The following is a 17,629-nucleotide window of genomic DNA, read 5'->3' on the forward strand; positions in this document are numbered from 1 at the left end:
AAGAATGGCTTTGCATTTTAAAGAACTCATTGCCAAGATTCTCCACTTCGCCATTGAGTAGTTTTTAGCTGGAATGTCCAAAAAAATTTTGTGTAAAGGGCTCATTTTAACCTTGAATTTTTGATGTGCGTCGTGCATTTTAAGGCTCAGTAGAGACTCTCCAAGTACAGGTGAGAATGAATGCGGCTCAAGTTTTCACTGATGGTTGTTTTTGAACGTTTTCCTAAACATAAGCCATTCTTTAATTTCCAAAATGTGACCATTTTGCCCAAGATTCTATCTCCTAATGAAGCGCTTATTTTTAAAAAGTGTATGCTCATTATTTATATTTTTTGAGTTCGGAAGAATGTTCACCAGGTCCTGTGTCTGTATCTCTAAGTAAGAAGTTTCTCTTGTTAAAGCACATAAGGGCACTCCTTGTTTTCACAGTAATTAATAACAATTCACATAATTATTTTGGAGGAAAAACACTCATTTGAGAAGAACTGGTTGTATTGAAATGACATTTTTGGTTTGCTTGCATAGTGACAAGATGAAAACAAAGCATTTTCTCCCAAAGCAGTGACAGTAAATGCAGAGCTCGTCAGGAGTTACCCGATTGGTTTCCACCTGCTAGCTGTTCGGTAGACTCCCCTGAAACGATTAATTGGTCTCAATCAGTTCCCAGCAGGAAGTACCCACCTCATGGTAAATATCACCACAATTGGTATTAATTAGCTCTGTTGTCACCTGTCGCAACCGTAGGCTAGGAGCTGTGTCAGGTGATCAATCTCTACACCAGCAACAGAAGTCCAACTGGAGAGGGCTCAGAGACTCAATGCCAAGGCCACTGTAGCACGCAGGGAGCCCAAAAGTTCTGCCACGTGGGGATGCATGAGGTTCTGTCTGTGATTACCAGTCCCACGTCGTGAAGTCGTAAGTGTGGCACTCAGGAGTGGGGATTGTGTATCTCAAAGAGAAAATGCACCTGCATTCAATTGATGCAAGGTTTCCTGCTGTACTGGCTTCTAAGTCAGCTAGGCCATAGTTCACATCTGGGCTTTGCCACTTACTATTCATTTGATTTTAAGCCAGTGGATTTATTTGCCTGAGCCTAGGTTTCCTAATCTGAAAAAATGGAGGCAAAATTACCCACTAATGGGACTGATATAACGATGGATATGACATTTGGCACTTAGTAGGTGCTCAAAAATTTTGGAATGCCCCCATAAGCGAATAACCATGTAACCTTGTGTGACAGTGATAATGTTCATTAGCCCTCCTAATAATAAACAGGAAAACTCTCACGTGTTCAGTGCCAGCATAGAGAGTGATGCCAAAGGGACCTAAAACTTCACTCGTCTTTTCACTCGTCATTTTCTAAGAACCTAATCATTTAGACAGGGAGGGGAAGCAAGAAGAGATGTAAAAACTAGCAAATAAAATTGAAGGACATTAAGCAATGACATTCTAACAGGGGAGCATTTATTGTATCATATGTGTCTCCGTTGGGCAAATTGTGAAAATGGCACACAACCCGCTGAAGGAGATATCCCAGACATGGCCTACATTCATGCAAAAGGAAATTCATCCCACAGTAACTTTGGGCCATAGTCTGATAATTCATTGTTTTTGAACTGGGTTTTCCAAATTTCTCAATGATACAAAGCACCTGGGTGATTGTTAAATACACAGACCAACAGGCCTCTTTGAAATTCTGATTCAGGAGATGCAGACTGGGACCCAGGAATCTGTGTTTTTAATAAACTAAGTGCTTCTCATGTTCAGATAATTTTGAGAACCATTGATTTAAAACAGTAATTTTCACTTGACTGCACATGGGAATTTCCTGTGGAATATTTTTAAATATTGATGGCTGGATCCTACCCCCAGAAATTTAATTGGTATGGGATGTGGCTTGAGCATCGGGGATTTTTTAAAGCTCTTCAGATGATGCTGAGGTACAGGCAAATTTGGAGTAACACTGATTTAGAAGATAGCTTGAGGGCTCCACCCATCTATAAATGATGAATAAGTAATAATCAGATGTAAAGTCACATCACAGATGAGTAGTCTCCAGCTCTGATTCAGGTATGAAATATGGTAAAAAAAAAAAAAAAAAATCCCATTTCAGAGAATTTTCTGGGAGTAGTGTGCAAACTATCCCATTGCCCTAGAATTTTGTTGTATTCAAAAGTACTTCCACTGACGGGACTACCAATTACAATTTAGAGCCTAAATTCCCCTAAGTTGGCAGTGCTTGCAGTATGAGTATGTGTGTGAATAAGATTGTGATATAAATCGAATCTTGGCTTTCACTGCAGAGTTATCTCTGGTACTAACACTGTACTGTGTCCTCTTCCTCATTATCCAAACTCAGTAAATGCCAGGACTTGAAATTGCCATCAACAACAGGAGCTGTAACCAGGCGTGAGGATCCGTGAAACCAGAGAGAGAATCAGTGTCCCAGACAGAGGGGAGGGTTGTCAAAAGTAAGGACTCCGAAGAGTTAAACCGTGTAATGAAAGGTGTAGTAACACTTCTAGGAGACAGTTTCTCAACCTGGATCATCAAGGCAGGACCAAGTGTTACGATCAGAATTGTTTAGGAAAAGATTTGTTGAGTAAAATGAGGAGTCCTCTGGATCTTCGTTTTCTCTGGAAATGTTTCTTCAAATCATGAAGTGGTCATTTCCAACTCTCTGTGGGGCACGTTGTTTGTCAGTCTTTAAACTGCATTACTTAATTCAAATTTTCCAACAGCCCCAGGGAAGAGAGGCAGAGAAAATGCCCTGTTTGTAGGCAGGGCAAGAACTATCATGCTCCTGTTATGAAGTGAAAATTCAGACTTAGATGCCTCACTCCAATTAGGAAGGCTACTATAAAAAACAAATAAAAAAAAGCAGAAAATGAAAAGTGTCAACAAAGATGTGGAGAAATTGGAACTTTTGTGCATTGCTGATAGGAATGTAAAATGGTGCAGCCACTACAGAAAATGGTGTAACAGTTCCTCAAAAAATTAAAAATAGAATATGATCCAGCAATTCCACTTATAGGTATATACACGAAAGAACTGAAAGCCATATTAAGTAACATTATTCACAATAGCCAAGAGGTGGAAGCAACCCAAATGTCCCTTGACAGATGAATGGACAAACAAAATGTAGTATATGCATATGATGGAATATTATTCAGCCTTAAAGAGGGAGGAAATTTTGATACATGCTACAACATGGATGTAGTAACACTTGTACTACATGGATATAGTAGCACCTTTAGGACATTATGCCACTGAACTGCACACTTAAAAATGGTTTAGATGGGAGGCCAGCCCAGTGGCGTAGTAGTTAAGTTCACAGACTCCGCTTCAGCGGTCCAGGGTTCGCAGGTTCAGATCCCTAGCACTGCTCATCAAGCCACACTGTGGCAGCATCCCACATAAAATAGAGGAAGATTGGCACAGATGTGAGCCCAGGGACAATCTTCCTCACACACACACAAAAAACATTAAGATGGTAAATTTTATGTTATGTGTATTTCACCACAGTGTTTTTAAATAAATAAATAATTTGAAAATGTGCAAAAAAAATCTAAGGCTTAGAGAATCCACATGGCCAGTAGTTGTGAGAGCTGGACGTTGGCTCTAGGGACTCCTTGTGTGTCAACCCTCCCTTCTCACCTCAGTGCTTCTCGGAAGAGAAGCTGAAGATGTTCAGGGAGAAGTAAAGAGGATCCAATAATTGTTTGAGGAAAGAGTGATCGAAATAATCCAGACAGTTGTCCTGAAGTTAGTAATAAGGTTGGTAAGCTCTATGATATTAGGACTATGTCTGCACACTGTTTTAAAAAATTGAAGTATAATTCGCATAGCAGAAAATTCACCCTTTTAAAGTGTACACTTCAATGTTTTTAGCGTACTCGCAAAGTTGTGCAACCATCACCACTATCTAATTCCAGAACATTTTTATCACCCCAAAAATAAATCCCATGCCCATTAATAGTCATTTCCCATTCTTGCCCTGACCCTCACCCCTCAACAACCACTAATCTACTTTCTGCCTCTATGGATTTGCCTATTCTGGACATTTCATATAAATGGAATCATATAATATGTGGTCTTTTCTGACTTGTTTCACTTAGTATAATGTTTTTAAGGTTCATCCATGTTATAGCAGGTATCAGTAATGCATTCTTTTTTATTGACAAATAATATTCCATTGTATGGATTTATCACATTTTATCTATTCCTATGTTGATTGTGATGTTTTCTTTGTGTTGTTTCTCCTTTTTGGCTATTGTAAGTAATGCTGTTATGAACATTCATGTACAAGTTTTTGTGTGGTCGTGTTTTCATATGTTGGGTATTTACCTAGGAGTGGAATTGCTGGGTCACATGTTAACTCTATGTTTAATTTTTTCAGGAACTGCCAGACTGCTTTCCAGAGTGGCTGCCTCATTTTACATTCCTACCAGCATTGTAGGAGTGTTCCAATTTCTCCATAGCCTCACCAACACTTGCTATTTTCCTTTTTTTCCTTTGTTTTTTTCCCCTAGCTTTCTTGAGGTATAACTGACATGTAAACACTTTAAAATTATAGCCATCCTGGTGGGTGTGACATGGCGTCTCATTGCGGTTTGTGCACTAACCTTTGTATTCTCAGCACACAGCCCGGGTCTAGGCACGTGACAGAGTCTCAGTCCTGCAAGGCCTGAAAATCCCAAGGGATTCTGAGGAAGCTCATCAGAATGATTGGCTTCTAATCTTTGGGAAATCAAATTTTAGAATCAGCTGCTTTTCATTTTTCAATACAAACTGAGTCAAGAAGTAGCAAGCAAACTAATTCAATCTTTGGTCCTGGGCACCCCATTCCTAATGAGGTGATACCTCTCAGTAGATGGTCCTCCTTGTGAGAGTTCAGTTTGCACCCTGGGATGGAGACAGGAAAGGAAAAGAGAGCTCTGAAGGAAAAAAGTCTTTCCTTCATCTTAATTAAAGTGAAGTGCCCAACTCATGACTCACATCTTGGCTTTACTACCTTCACACCTTGCACGTTGTCAGATGCCTGGTGCTACATGATTGCCTATAAGAGGGGTTTTCGACAGCAGTGTTCTCCAATTACCTGTGTTTCCATTAACAAAAAGAAATATCTTTGTGGGTTTCTTAGGTACTTACAGAAATATATCCTAGCTCACTGGTAGCCAGAAGCATCTGATCTCTGCCTCACAGCCCTCTGACAGTTAAGCATTTGCTTTTAGGCAAATAAAATGTCAGCCACCATTAAACAGCATATGGCAACAATATGGCCTTTCCCTCTCTAGGGACCAACCATTCCCCAGAAGAGATGGTACTTGAAATGGGAGATGCTTTTGAATGCACGACCCTTATCCCTCCCACCCAGGCATGCTGGCTAGGGAGCTAGCAGAGTGCCACACACAGAAGAACGTGGGCAACCAGATCAGATGTGAACACAGGCCAGCAGTGACCAAAGGCTATTCGCCCTGGGCATCTGGGTCTGTGGTTAGGGGGAAGTACCATCCCTAAACTAGTCTGGATTAGCTCTATAAAATAGAAAACAGTCCCTACAGCCTCTTAAAGAGGAGTTGGGGCCAACTGGAACTGAATGCTGTGGTGTGCAGCGAGCAGAGGGAGACACTGAAAGTGAAGTCCCCACCCCTCTTGTCTCTGTGGAGTTCCCTCGGAGGATGGGGAACAATAAACTGCTTTGTCTGGAAATAGATGATGAGGGTGTGGCACGCTGTTTAGAGGATCAGCTCGTGTGCAAGCGGACGTATGGCAATACGGATAAGCAGAAGGCTGCCTTTGCAGGGGCAGCCGGTAACGGGGCAGTCTGCTCAAGATTAAAAAATAAACTGTTTCCTCAGCAGCCTCTGGGCTACCGCGTCTGCGGAGGACACCAGAGATTGTCAATAGAAGTGGCCTGATCCACAAATATAGTCTCAAAACCTCGCTGGTCCTGATTTGGGGGAACTATAAATATGCAGACAATCAAAATGTGGTCCTCGCCCTGTTGGAAACTGTGGTTCCTCACGTAGTACCGTCTCTGTGTTACTTACGTTGGAATATAGTCGATCAGGCTCATCCGTTTTACATCAAGCTTTTAACATATGAGCCTATCCTATTTCTGGGCTCTAATTTGGCCAACAACATGGCCACATCAATGAAATCACTAGCCTGGGGAAAGCAGAGTTCAACTATAGTGTCTGGAAAGCTCGCTCTGATAGACAGTGAACATTGTCTGAAAATTCTCGTCATCTTTATCATTATTTTTCCACTCCTGTAAACTACTTGATTTGAATGTCTAAGGGCCATACGTTATTTCTCAAAATAATTCCAATGCTCTAATATTTTAAAGAATAAAATAAAGGAGGAAAAAAGTTAAAAGTACCAAAATATCTATATAGATATATATTCTCAGAGAGCCAAGAATACCCAGGTAGGGAAGCTTTTTCTTTCCAACTAATTTTGTTTGTTTAAATTGTATTAGTCATATAATTTGATAATGCTTTATGATGACACCAAATAACTGAATTAATACAAAATTTTAAATGTTTAATAAATTGATGAATTTTAAAAAATAACATTAATATTAATAATGTTTTCCATAGAGTATATCTTCAGAAAATGTACTATTAAAAATGAGAACAAAAAAAAAAACGTGTTTTCGTAGTGTCAATCAATTTATCTGGAATGTTTTTTTACTCTTTACCGAATAGATATAACTGACAAGATTATCTCATCCTTTGCTTTTTATATTGACAGTCAATAAATCCCATGACAACTGGTAACAACAGCCAGATCAGTAGCTGTATAAACAACAAAAGGTTACAGGGGTTTTCCAAGACATTTTATTCATAGGGGATTGATGCAGACTCTCCATATTAGAAGAGAAGCTTTCTGTGTCAGAGCTGTAGATGGGTGAGTGTTCCCATGTGTCTAAAGGGAACTAAACATTTGGATGAAAAATTAAAAATTCAGCCAATCACCCGAATGCTGGCCACTGTTATATCAAGCATCAGAGTATTTAAAAACATCTCGAGAAATGACTAAATTCTCAACTTTACGTCTAGATAATTGAGATCATACTGCCTTAGTGTTTCCGTATGAATGATAATATGTCAAATGTGGCCTACCCTGGAGATCTGTTTTGAACCTTTATATATATTGTATAGTAAATGGAATATATATTATAATTAATGTATTGAGCTTAAAAAAATAAGTGAAATTGGCAAATCACGAAACTACTCCATTTTTAATCTTCTCAACATAAAATGAAAATAAGTACACCTTGTTTTCCTCAAGGAGATATTGTCAAGATTGATTCGCAGCAAAACAAAGTAGGCTGACGGCAGAACACTGGTCCTCCAACATGATATTACTCTCTTTTAGCATTAATTTGACTTTTTGTCACTTATAAATAGAATTCTGAATTCGAGATGGGGGACTTCTGCAACATTTAAAATTTTTTGAAATGAGTTAGCTAGTGCTTAGTGGGTACTGTGTGTTTGAGGAATGAATGAATGGAGAGTGAACAAATGAATGAATGAAAAAGTAGAAATTAGGTAGAGTTCTCACCCTGTGGGATTGGAGTCCAGTTGATTGCTGACTATGTGTTTCAATTTCGTAGAAATGCCACCACTGTTTATTTTTCTCTAGTTTAATCTCTCAACAAACTGAGCAAGTCTTGACATGGTATTTGCTGGGATTTAACTGAAACACAGAAGCAATCAAGTGGTTGAATTCTGGATTTTTAAAATTTAATGACATTCCTTTATCCATATTGATTGGAGCTTTGGTAAATTCAATTGTTGATACCACCTGGATAATTTTAAGTCTTTCTGAAGCTTTAAAAAAATGTTTCCAACATAGCTCAAGCAACATAAGAATTTCATCAATTGAAAACTAAGAATCATTTCTGTGGGATGTGTAAAACAAGAAGCTGACCAGCACTATTTGCTTTTTCTTTAATTTGGTATCATTATTGAGAGTTATTCTTGAACTTTATGAAAACCAGATTGGGGCACGAGCACGTTCTCCATCTAATCGTGTTCAGGGAATTGGAACTGAAAATCATTCAAACTAGGAAAACATGGCATTGAAAAATAGTCTACATTCTTTATTCTACCTCAGAATATCTGAGATGTTTTCTCCCAAGGAAGCCTTAGGCTGATAGTAGATCTGATCTTTTTAGAAATGCACTGTTAGCTTCCCAGTCAGAAAGAGATCGTAGTTTTGTTCTTCAATCACTTCTTTGCTGACTTATCACTTACAACCTTTGACCCTTCCACTTTTTTGCTCAGAAAGCTGTGATTTCTTACCATTGCCCACAGAAAAAGATCCAAACAGCGCCTGCCATTCACAGCCCCCTCTTGTGTGGCCCAGGTGACCTCGTCAGCCACATTTCCTACTACCTGCCTCTTCCATGCAAGCTCCTTCCCAGCCAACCCAGACTGTGGGCTGTTCACCAGCCTCTGTTTTGCTGCCTCTAGTCCTTTCTTCTCATTACCCTATCTCTCAGGAATGCCTGTGTTTTTCCCTTTCCACTTGCTGAATGTTCCACACATACTTCAAGGGGTGATACATTCCCTTTCATGAGGTCTTTCTAACCATCCCTTTCCTCTCTCCTCTTCCTCCCCTCTCCTAGATAAAACAAATCTTCCCCACCAGCTCCTTCATGCATGCAAAGACACATACACAGACACACACCACACGTGCTCCTGGGATTTAGTCATGGCATGTATCACATTCAAGGCTGCTACTTGTGTGTGCAAGTTCTGCCCTGCACAAGGATATCAAACCCATGGGACAAGTGGGCATGAAAATCCATCTTACTTTCCACTTCCCAAGGCGTGCACCTGCCCACAGGACTCCGTCTGGGCAGAGAGGCACCTTTTTCTGTTTCATACAAAGGCACTGCATAGACTGGCAGCACCTCTGCTCCTCTGTGTGCATGCTTTATGGTTGCCTTTGCCAGGGCACAAGTTTGTTGAGGGCCATGGCAACCTTTGTATCCCCACTATGCTGGCTACAGTGCTCTTCTTACACATAGGATCATTCATTGAATTTGCTTGAAGGATGAAATGCATTTATTAAAAACAATCACTTCTGCATATAAATGCAGACATGGAAAGCGCTGCAAGAATCAAAATGGACTTCTTAGCAGATGTGGAACAACTGACTTGTCTGATTTTAAGTATATCGTGGTTCTGTCTCAGCTAAGTAATTTCCTATAAAATGTAGGGCCCTGTAGTCTTTTTGTGGAATTTCAGAAACCACATTTGTGATGCTATGACAGGCCATGACAAGAGTTGGACTGAAATCCATTTCTGACTGTTAGTTAAAATAGGCAAAGAATAACATTAAGAATTGTCTGAAGTGGGCAAGCTAAAGGTCGGGACAATGCCCATGGGAGGCGAGGGAATCTGGGGAGGAACCAGTTGGATCGGTCTGAGGTCAGTATGCTTCCTAGAAGTCTACATGAAGCCAAAAACAAAAAACAAAAAAAGCACCCCATTTCAAAGTCCTTGAAGCCTTGCCAACACTGCACATAGTATAACTTGATGTGGCCATGCCCTCAAAGTAAAGAATTGCTTTGTAAAGACTTCAGTAGAGAGTTAGTATTAGCTCTGATACAATTTTATCGGTATATGGGAAATGTCCATAAACCAAGCTTTACAGACCACAAAACAATGATGTACCTAAGACAGGTTTTATGCCTATTTGATGATATGGCCAGGACTTCAAATGTCAAGTTTCAAGGGGTAACCATTGGCCAGCCTTTCAAGGGAAAGTCCTGCGTCTGTATACAAACTTTCCTCCTAGCTGCGCACTTAACAATTGCTTTATGTTTTCCAGGACGTGTTGAGTTTACACGATGAACTCTTCTCTCTTCGGGAAGAAGCAAGCCTTCCCCACCCATTTCACAGCGCCTTTCTCTCCCCCTTTTCTTCACAGTCCTCTGTGATGTCAGTCTGCTTCGCTCGTTTCCATCCCAACTTGGTGGTGGGTGGGACTTACTCGGGCCAGATTGTCCTGTGGGATAATCGCAGTCACCGAAGGACGCCAGTGCAGCGGACCCCCTTGTCAGCTGCTGCACACACAGTAAGTCAAGCTTTTGTCATATCCCTGTCAGCCATCCAGGCCCTGAAAGAGAGGATAACTGGCAAGAATACACGTTATCAGTAACTCCAAGTTAGAAGTATCTAATTTATAGTGATTGTATCTTGACTGGCTAGAATAAAGTTGAGTGAAAAGTAGATGAAGGAAACACTGAGTTTAGAGAAATCTCTTAATAATCTACAAGTTTTAACACATAGAAAGGATCTCTTTGACTGTCCTAAAGGCCACCAGTGAAGATAGATTAAAATTTAAAAAGGACATAGGGAGAAACTTTGGAAGAGGCAGCTGTGAAATTGTTTTTCTAAAGAAATCCTTCACATTTACATTAGAAGGTGGAAACTCATATTTTCAAATAGACCATGAAGAGTAAGCATTTTCTGTCCTGGAGTGGTGTATGGGGCTCTTGCCAACAGGCCTTTCCATTCGCAGTTTGAGGGAGTGCTATGACTTTAAATTCTGGAATGCGTGGTGTGAGTCTCAATGGTAAAGTCCACAGTGACAGTATAATCCCTAGGGTTAAAAGTCAACATCTCAAAACCATTACCCATAATTTGGCAGGAGAGGTTCAGTATAGTGTTCATAAGACAACTACTCTGTCATTTCCTTTAAGAGAATGACAGGTGTGTATAGCAATTGTTAGAAGGAATGAGAAGACAGGCATGTCTCCACCAATCCCTGCTACCTTGACATCCAGGGTAACTGATGTTCTTTCTCTGAAATGCCCAAATTATGCCCAAACATACAGCTCTACTATTCTTTCAATTTCCTTAATGTGGTTGCCTCATTTGTTTCATCTGCTGACCTCAAAACCATTCTAGTTTTTAAAAAGACCATGAAGAGGAAAATTCTCCCACTCTCGTAAGATTGACAATGGGAAATGACAAATACCAAGTCAGCCTTAATTCTGATTGACTTGGGCCTAAGACACATGCAGGTGAAACCAGTTCTTGGGAATCTTAGAAAATTGCTCTTGCCTACCCCATTTCTCCAAACTAATAACAGAAAATTGTGACCCAGGAGAAGATGGGTTTGATGCAGGTGCATGCTCAAGAAGCATGAAACCACTTCTTGGCTCTATGTGGATATCTGGTGTGTTTGTGAGCATATCTTCCAAAATGTCAAAAAATTATTAATCCAAATGTTAGAACATTTAGCAGTAAGCTTTTGGGGAGAATCGAAATCCAGCAGCTCTTCCAAAGAGTTAATGTTTCTTTTTCAAGTAACTTAGGATGAGATCATTACAACGAAAATACTAGTATTGTCAAACAGAATAATATCTGATAACAAATATTATCAGACATCATTTCTGTAAGAAAATAAAAACAAATTTTTTTCTCTTTTGCTGTGTTTTGATGAATCCATACTTAACGGTGCACAGTTAATTTTGTGACTGTCTTTCAACTTCCACTAATGCCTGGCTGATTGGTACCAAGATCAAAAAAGAAAAAGAGGCCCACCACAGATTACTAACTAATTTCCTTTCACACCCACTACACATATGCATTTGGGACAACAGGAAATCCTAATTAAAACAAAGTCCTCTGCCACACAGTAAGTTTATCCCTAACATAAATAAAAACAATCTGGCATCTATACTGGAAAAATGAGCTGTACTGTTGCTTTTTTCTTTCCATTAAGTAGAGTTGTGTGTGTTTGTGTGTGTGTATGAGTAGGCATGCCCACGTGTCTGCTTCTGTTCTGGTTTCTTTACATCTCTCCCTTTTCTTTTAAACTGAGTTTTATTACTCATGAAAGCACAGGCCAGTAAACTGATTAAAGCCAGGGAGGGGCTACCACAAGCATTCCTTCTCTACACATTCTTCTAGATGCCTTCCTTCCCCACTTCGTACACCCTTAGGGTCTCAGTCCATTAGGATTTTGATGGTTTGTGTTGATGCTTGGTGGTTAACAAAAGAAACTCCACTGGACTCTTGCTGAAAAACACTGGGTAGATTTCAGGTTCATAGCAATGTCCGGACCTTGCTTTCCTATTCTTCAGTTTTGCTAAGTCTGCTGTTTGTAGGTGAGAGCTTGTTTCATCCCTTCTTCCACTTGATTTCCACACAAAGCTTCATGTTTTGTGGCTTGAGTTTCGCACTGCTGCAGGCTCCACATCCACCACAGACTTGACCACGAGCATTGTCCACAGGGCCACAACCAGTCAGTCCTCTTGATATTTAAAGACCTGATCAGGATAACATTTAGTTCCAGATCTCTGCTGTACTTACCACTGTCCAGATCCACTAAAGCTGATTCATTTGAAAGTTTCTATAGGAATAGCGTGTGAAAAAGACATAGGAACTCAGTTGATTGTCCATCAGCATGAGTGAAAGAAGTGATGCAATTGCAAAAAAAGCAAATCTTAGTTTAGAATGCATTAATACAGGCATTTTTTTTTATCACATGAGAAGTGACAATTCAATGCTCCCTGGATTTCTATATTCTGCTGGTCAGAATAAGACAGACACTTGTGTTTCATTCTCGGAACTTCACTGTAAGAGGAGAGCAGACAAAATACAGCACATGCAAAAGAGAGTAACCAGGATGGGGAAGGTGTTGAAAACGAGGTACTCAAGGAGCAGTTGGGGGAACTGGGGATGATTAGTCTGAGTAAGACGAGATTGGAGGTGAGGGTGGGGGGTGGATAATATAACAGCAATTTATAAATATGCAAAAACAGCTGTATTCTTTTGACTTGATCTGTATGATTCCAGAGGGCACTGCGTTAAAAGTATCTCCTTGGGCTTTCTTTATCCCCATTGGCGGAAGGACGAACTCCCCAGAAATTAGTGCTAAAAACTGGATCCCCTTGAGAAAGGTATTTAAGCAGAGTTTGGACCACCTCTTGGTAGAGGCAGATTCGTAACTTCACTAGATGATTATTACAGTTCCTTCTGACCAGGAGTTTATATGATAATAATAGTTTGGGAACCACCCCTTATATAATATCAACTTTCCAGTATTAAAGATTGTTTCATTGTTGTTGTGGCTAGGTATTATGGACAGTAACTCATCAAGAGAAAGACTTAGACCATCAGCTATTTGCACAGAGAAGCATCAGCTAAGTTGTGGTTTGGCCACCGATAGCTAAGCTCCCTGAAATCTAACCCAAATTACTACTACGTTCTGCTTATGCTAACCTTCCATTTAGTATTTAATGTGCAGCTGCAAATGATTTTAGCCTACCATTTAGGATTCTACAGAGTGGGATAAACTACTAGAGTTATGACAGAAGGTTAGAGCATCTTGCTTGGATGTATAAATGACCTTTCTCAAGGCCCTGGCTGAACCTAAGCCTCCATACTACCCCAAACGGTATTTTGAAAAATAAATCTATCATTATCTTAGATTTTGCAGTAACATTTGTAGTAAAAGAACCTAATTTTATCTTACTAGGTGCACTGTGCCAATAATTTCCACCACCAGTATGTCTCTCAAATTAAAGAGGCCGATGAGTATTAACCACTTTTTAAAGGAATGTTAACAAATGTTTGGCACTGTGACTATAATGCATTAAACTTCAGATTTAGTAACACTTATTCCTTCAAGAAGTCAATGGTTCTACCCTTTTGAAGACTGTCTCTTCCCATCACTCATTGTGAGCTTAGAAGCCAAACTATGCAGTGGAGACTCATTCAAGTAATCCACATTCACCTCCCTGTGCTGCTTCTGCCCTGTCAACCCTCATTTGCTCCAGCTTCCTTGAGCTCTGTTGCATTGCATCTGACTGAGCAAGGTGGAGCTTTGTAAATATTTCCACTGCTATGTGTTGCTGCCAGAGCTTTTAGAGAGAAGTCAGGTTCAAATCAAAAGTGGCAAATGACCTTAGGCTTGTATTATTGTAGGATTATGTCACTCTTTAATCCATGTTTTAGAGTAATGTGTTTGACACTCAAATGTAAGCATTTCCTCTTGGATCAGTGTCTGATCCTCTGTGTTTATGTTTTTGCAGCATCCCGTGTACTGTGTAAATGTTGTTGGGACCCAGAATGCTCATAACCTTATCACTGTCTCTACTGATGGTAAAATGTGCTCCTGGAGCCTGGACATGCTCTCAACTCCACAGGTGGGTTTGTTTTCCCCTACACATAAGAGCATCCTGGTTAAAAGAGATACCTGCCTAATGGAACATAGTTTCTAAAAGCCAAACCCTCACATCCTATAGGAGCTAAAACCAATGGATGCACTTGAAAGAGTAGGGCCTGCTTTCAGCAGTCTCCTCCTGAAGCCAAAACCCATTTCCTTTACCACAAATCATGTAATTATTGTAATACGTTAATCCTTAGGTCAGTTTCAAGTGAAAATGAGATAATCCATTTAAAGCATAGTAATTATGGAAGTTGCCTGTGGTAGGAATTGTACTTACCCTACAGCATTGTTAAACAAATGCAAACGAGGTTGGAGCTCCCCAGAGCAATCCCTTATGGGTACTTGCCTTGGAGAAAAGGTATTCCAGCAAAACAGAAATCCAAGCCCTTGCTTGTATCCGTAGCCTAGACTACCGCCCGTGTGTATGAAGAATTTGTTGAACCGTCTGTTTTCTCCTCTGGAATGTTTGCTGGTATGGCTCTTGCCATTCTTTGCTCAACAAATGAGAAGTCAAAAATGAGAATGTTCCAAAGTTTCCAAACCACTCCTGATTGCAGTGATGGGAACCAAACAAAGGAGCAGAAAGAGACCATTGGGAGGAGGCATCTAAATGCAACTTTCAGAATATACGTATGTATACATACACACAAGAAGACACACACATTCGCACATAAACACACACATATACACGCTCTTTCCACATTTCTTTGTGGAGGAAAAAGTACTTCACTGTCCTTCAACTAAAAATGCAGAGAAGAGTTCATTGTTATAGCCTTTGACAAAAATGTGAAGAAACATCAAGAAAATTGTAAAAGATACGTGGGAGATAATTCTCAATTTTAACATTCCTGTTCCCTTTCCTGGAATAACGACCCTAGAATGTCTCTCTCACAATTTTAGAAGACATTAAAATTTCAAAGTGCATAGGGAAATATGGAAACCATAAAGCACCTTCCATAAGTCTCCACAAAATGCAGATGTAGAGAATACTAAGACTAAATGAGTTCTTTTTATTATTTTAGGGGGAAAAAAGAGAGAGAGAGAAAAAAGCTAATAAGCTCCTTACAATTTAAGTTCCTCTATTTTTGCTGACCTTAACATTGTACAAGTCAGGAGTTGTGTGTGGGTATTTTATGGCTTTGTCTTAAAATTCTCAGCAATATGTTGTTTTGCTTTAAAAGCATGGAGATTACAAACAGATATTAGAGTGAACCCTCTAATTAGGAATTTTTAATTGCCCATTTTGCTGATTAAACGTGTATTTGTTTAGGTTAAAACCAGTCGTACAGAGGCTACAAGACCCTTTTTATTAGTTTCAGCATGCCCACAGACTCCTGTCTCCATACAAAGATTGAGAGTTTCATGGCACAGCCGTGGATGGCAGGCAGACGTGGGAGCATCCAGCAGTTGCCCTGGACCCCGTCTCTCCCAAGTGGACAACCAAGAGACTGTACCTTCCTCTCTGCTAATTTTAGCAATGGAGCAAACCATTGGATGGTTCAGTTTTCTGCTTATATTGTCATAGCCTCCCCTCACAGATGCGCTTGCTGTATGTGGATCTCACGCGCTGCCAGCATGTCACATGACCATATGGTCTGCACTACCCAGACGGTTAGCATGTGCTTCAGATTTATGGACTCCTTGGCTGAGATGGCCTGGTTTATTTGTTTCCACAAAAAAGGCTAAACTCTCAAGCAACTATAATGACGTGATCCCCTAGAATGATTTTTTAAAATTATTTCAGGTACACAAAGTAGGCTGTTCGATGTAAATAGCCAGAAATATTCAGGGATGTTAGTGATACTCTTCATTGTCTTTAAACTTAACTCTGCAGAATGTCTTTTCAAATACATTTTAATTCCTGATTTTGAAAATCATTTTAGATAAAGACTCTCATTTCCTATTTTAAAGACTTATTAAAACACCATTCTTTGCAGGCTTAAAGCCTGTACCCCCAACAGCCGCCCTTCATGAAATCTGGTCCCTGTTGAAATCTGGTTTTTATGACCTGAGTGACAACTTTCTGGTTTTAGTCCATGGAGGACACACACTCCTGCTTTGACAAATATGTTTAGTACATGTGATATTAATACATGTGTATTCTCATGAACAATTGATTGTGAAAATGTTTGTAAATAAAAGGGTATTGTGTGTTTTATTAAAGCCTGGGGCTGACAAGTGTAACCATTACAGTATTATCTTTAGTTTCTGCACCATTAGTTTCAAAATTCTCACCTGTCACGTCTGCCTGACTTAAGAAGCAGCAGCACACACTGATGAAATCCAGCCGGCCTGAAACCATAGATACACAGAAGCATGAATGTCAGGGGCAGTAAAGCGTGGTTTCTGGCACAGCCGGGGTCTTTTGTAACGCTGTGTGAAAAGCAAACAGACGATTTAGCCAAATGATTTTTCCGTGCTATCTTTGGCATGGCAAGGAGTTGACAGAGGGAATGTAACCATGCCGTGTTTTGGTAGGAGAGCATGGAGCTGGTGTACAATAAGTCCAAGCCTGTGGCTGTTACCGGAATGGCTTTCCCGACGGGAGACGTCAATAACTTCGTGGTTGGCAGTGAGGAGGGCACAGTCTACACAGCCTGTCGTCATGGAAGGTGATTTTCTGTTTTCTTACCAATGACGTGTTCCTCATTTCCCAAAGTCTGTTATCACTTTCTGGATTATAACCACCTTGCATTATGAGAAAGGCATTTCGGAAGAAATGCAAAGCACAGCCTCAAGTCTTCATTCTCTTGTAGATCCATCTGCTCTGGTCATTATCCATTTGTAAACCTTTACTCATGAGGAAAAATGTCAAAGCTTCTTAGCATATCATATGAGACCCTTGACTACCTGCCCCTTCCCAGCCTCAGCCTTCAGGTTTCAGCTGTGGACCCATCAGTGATAACAATCCCCAAATATTGCTTATCCCACCATACCTCCATGAGTTTGTACATTTGATTTCTTCTGCTGGGTCTGGTATTTCTTGCTTCCTGGCCTGGTTAATTCCGCCTTATCCTTTAAGAGCCAGCACAAAGGTCACTCCACACTGAAGCCTCTCTTGACTCTCTTGGGCAAAGAAAACTATTCTCTTCTCTATGGTTTTATAGAATTTTCATTCCTTTTATTCATTCATTCTTTCAAGGAATGTTTACTAAGAACCTACTGTGGGCCAGGCACCATCACATCATAGGGTGCTGTAAGAAACAAAACAGACTGGGAGTTCATATTCTGGTTGAGGGTTAAAGACAATCAACTAACAAAGAAGTAAATATATGGTTTAAGGTGACAATTACTATGGTGAAAATTCAAGTAGACTAAATGGAATAGCACTACAGGCTGTTAGATTTGCTATTTTATATATTTTTATATATGCATCTACAATAGCATTAATCACATTTCACCTCAACTATTCATTTATCTGCCA

General features: G+C 40.0%; 1 protein-coding gene across 4 annotated transcripts in view; it reads left to right on the forward strand.

Annotated features, from left to right (window-relative positions):
- The window catches only part of DYNC1I1 (dynein cytoplasmic 1 intermediate chain 1), a 282,836-nt gene that overhangs the window by 208,371 nt on the left and 56,836 nt on the right, over nt 1-17,629 (forward strand). For all 4 annotated transcript variants that reach the window (XM_023639239.2, XM_023639242.2, XM_023639240.2 and 1 more), the window contains 3 exons: nt 9,952-10,098; nt 14,069-14,182; nt 16,684-16,817. In XM_023639239.2, the coding sequence (XP_023495007.1) occupies nt 9,952-10,098; nt 14,069-14,182; nt 16,684-16,817 (395 nt within the window). The remainder of the gene's footprint in view (nt 1-9,951; nt 10,099-14,068; nt 14,183-16,683; nt 16,818-17,629) is intronic.

The sequence above is a fragment of the Equus caballus genome, chromosome 4, assembly GCF_041296265.1.
Source record: "Equus caballus isolate H_3958 breed thoroughbred chromosome 4, TB-T2T, whole genome shotgun sequence".
In the NCBI taxonomy this organism is placed as follows: domain Eukaryota; kingdom Metazoa; phylum Chordata; class Mammalia; order Perissodactyla; family Equidae; genus Equus; species Equus caballus.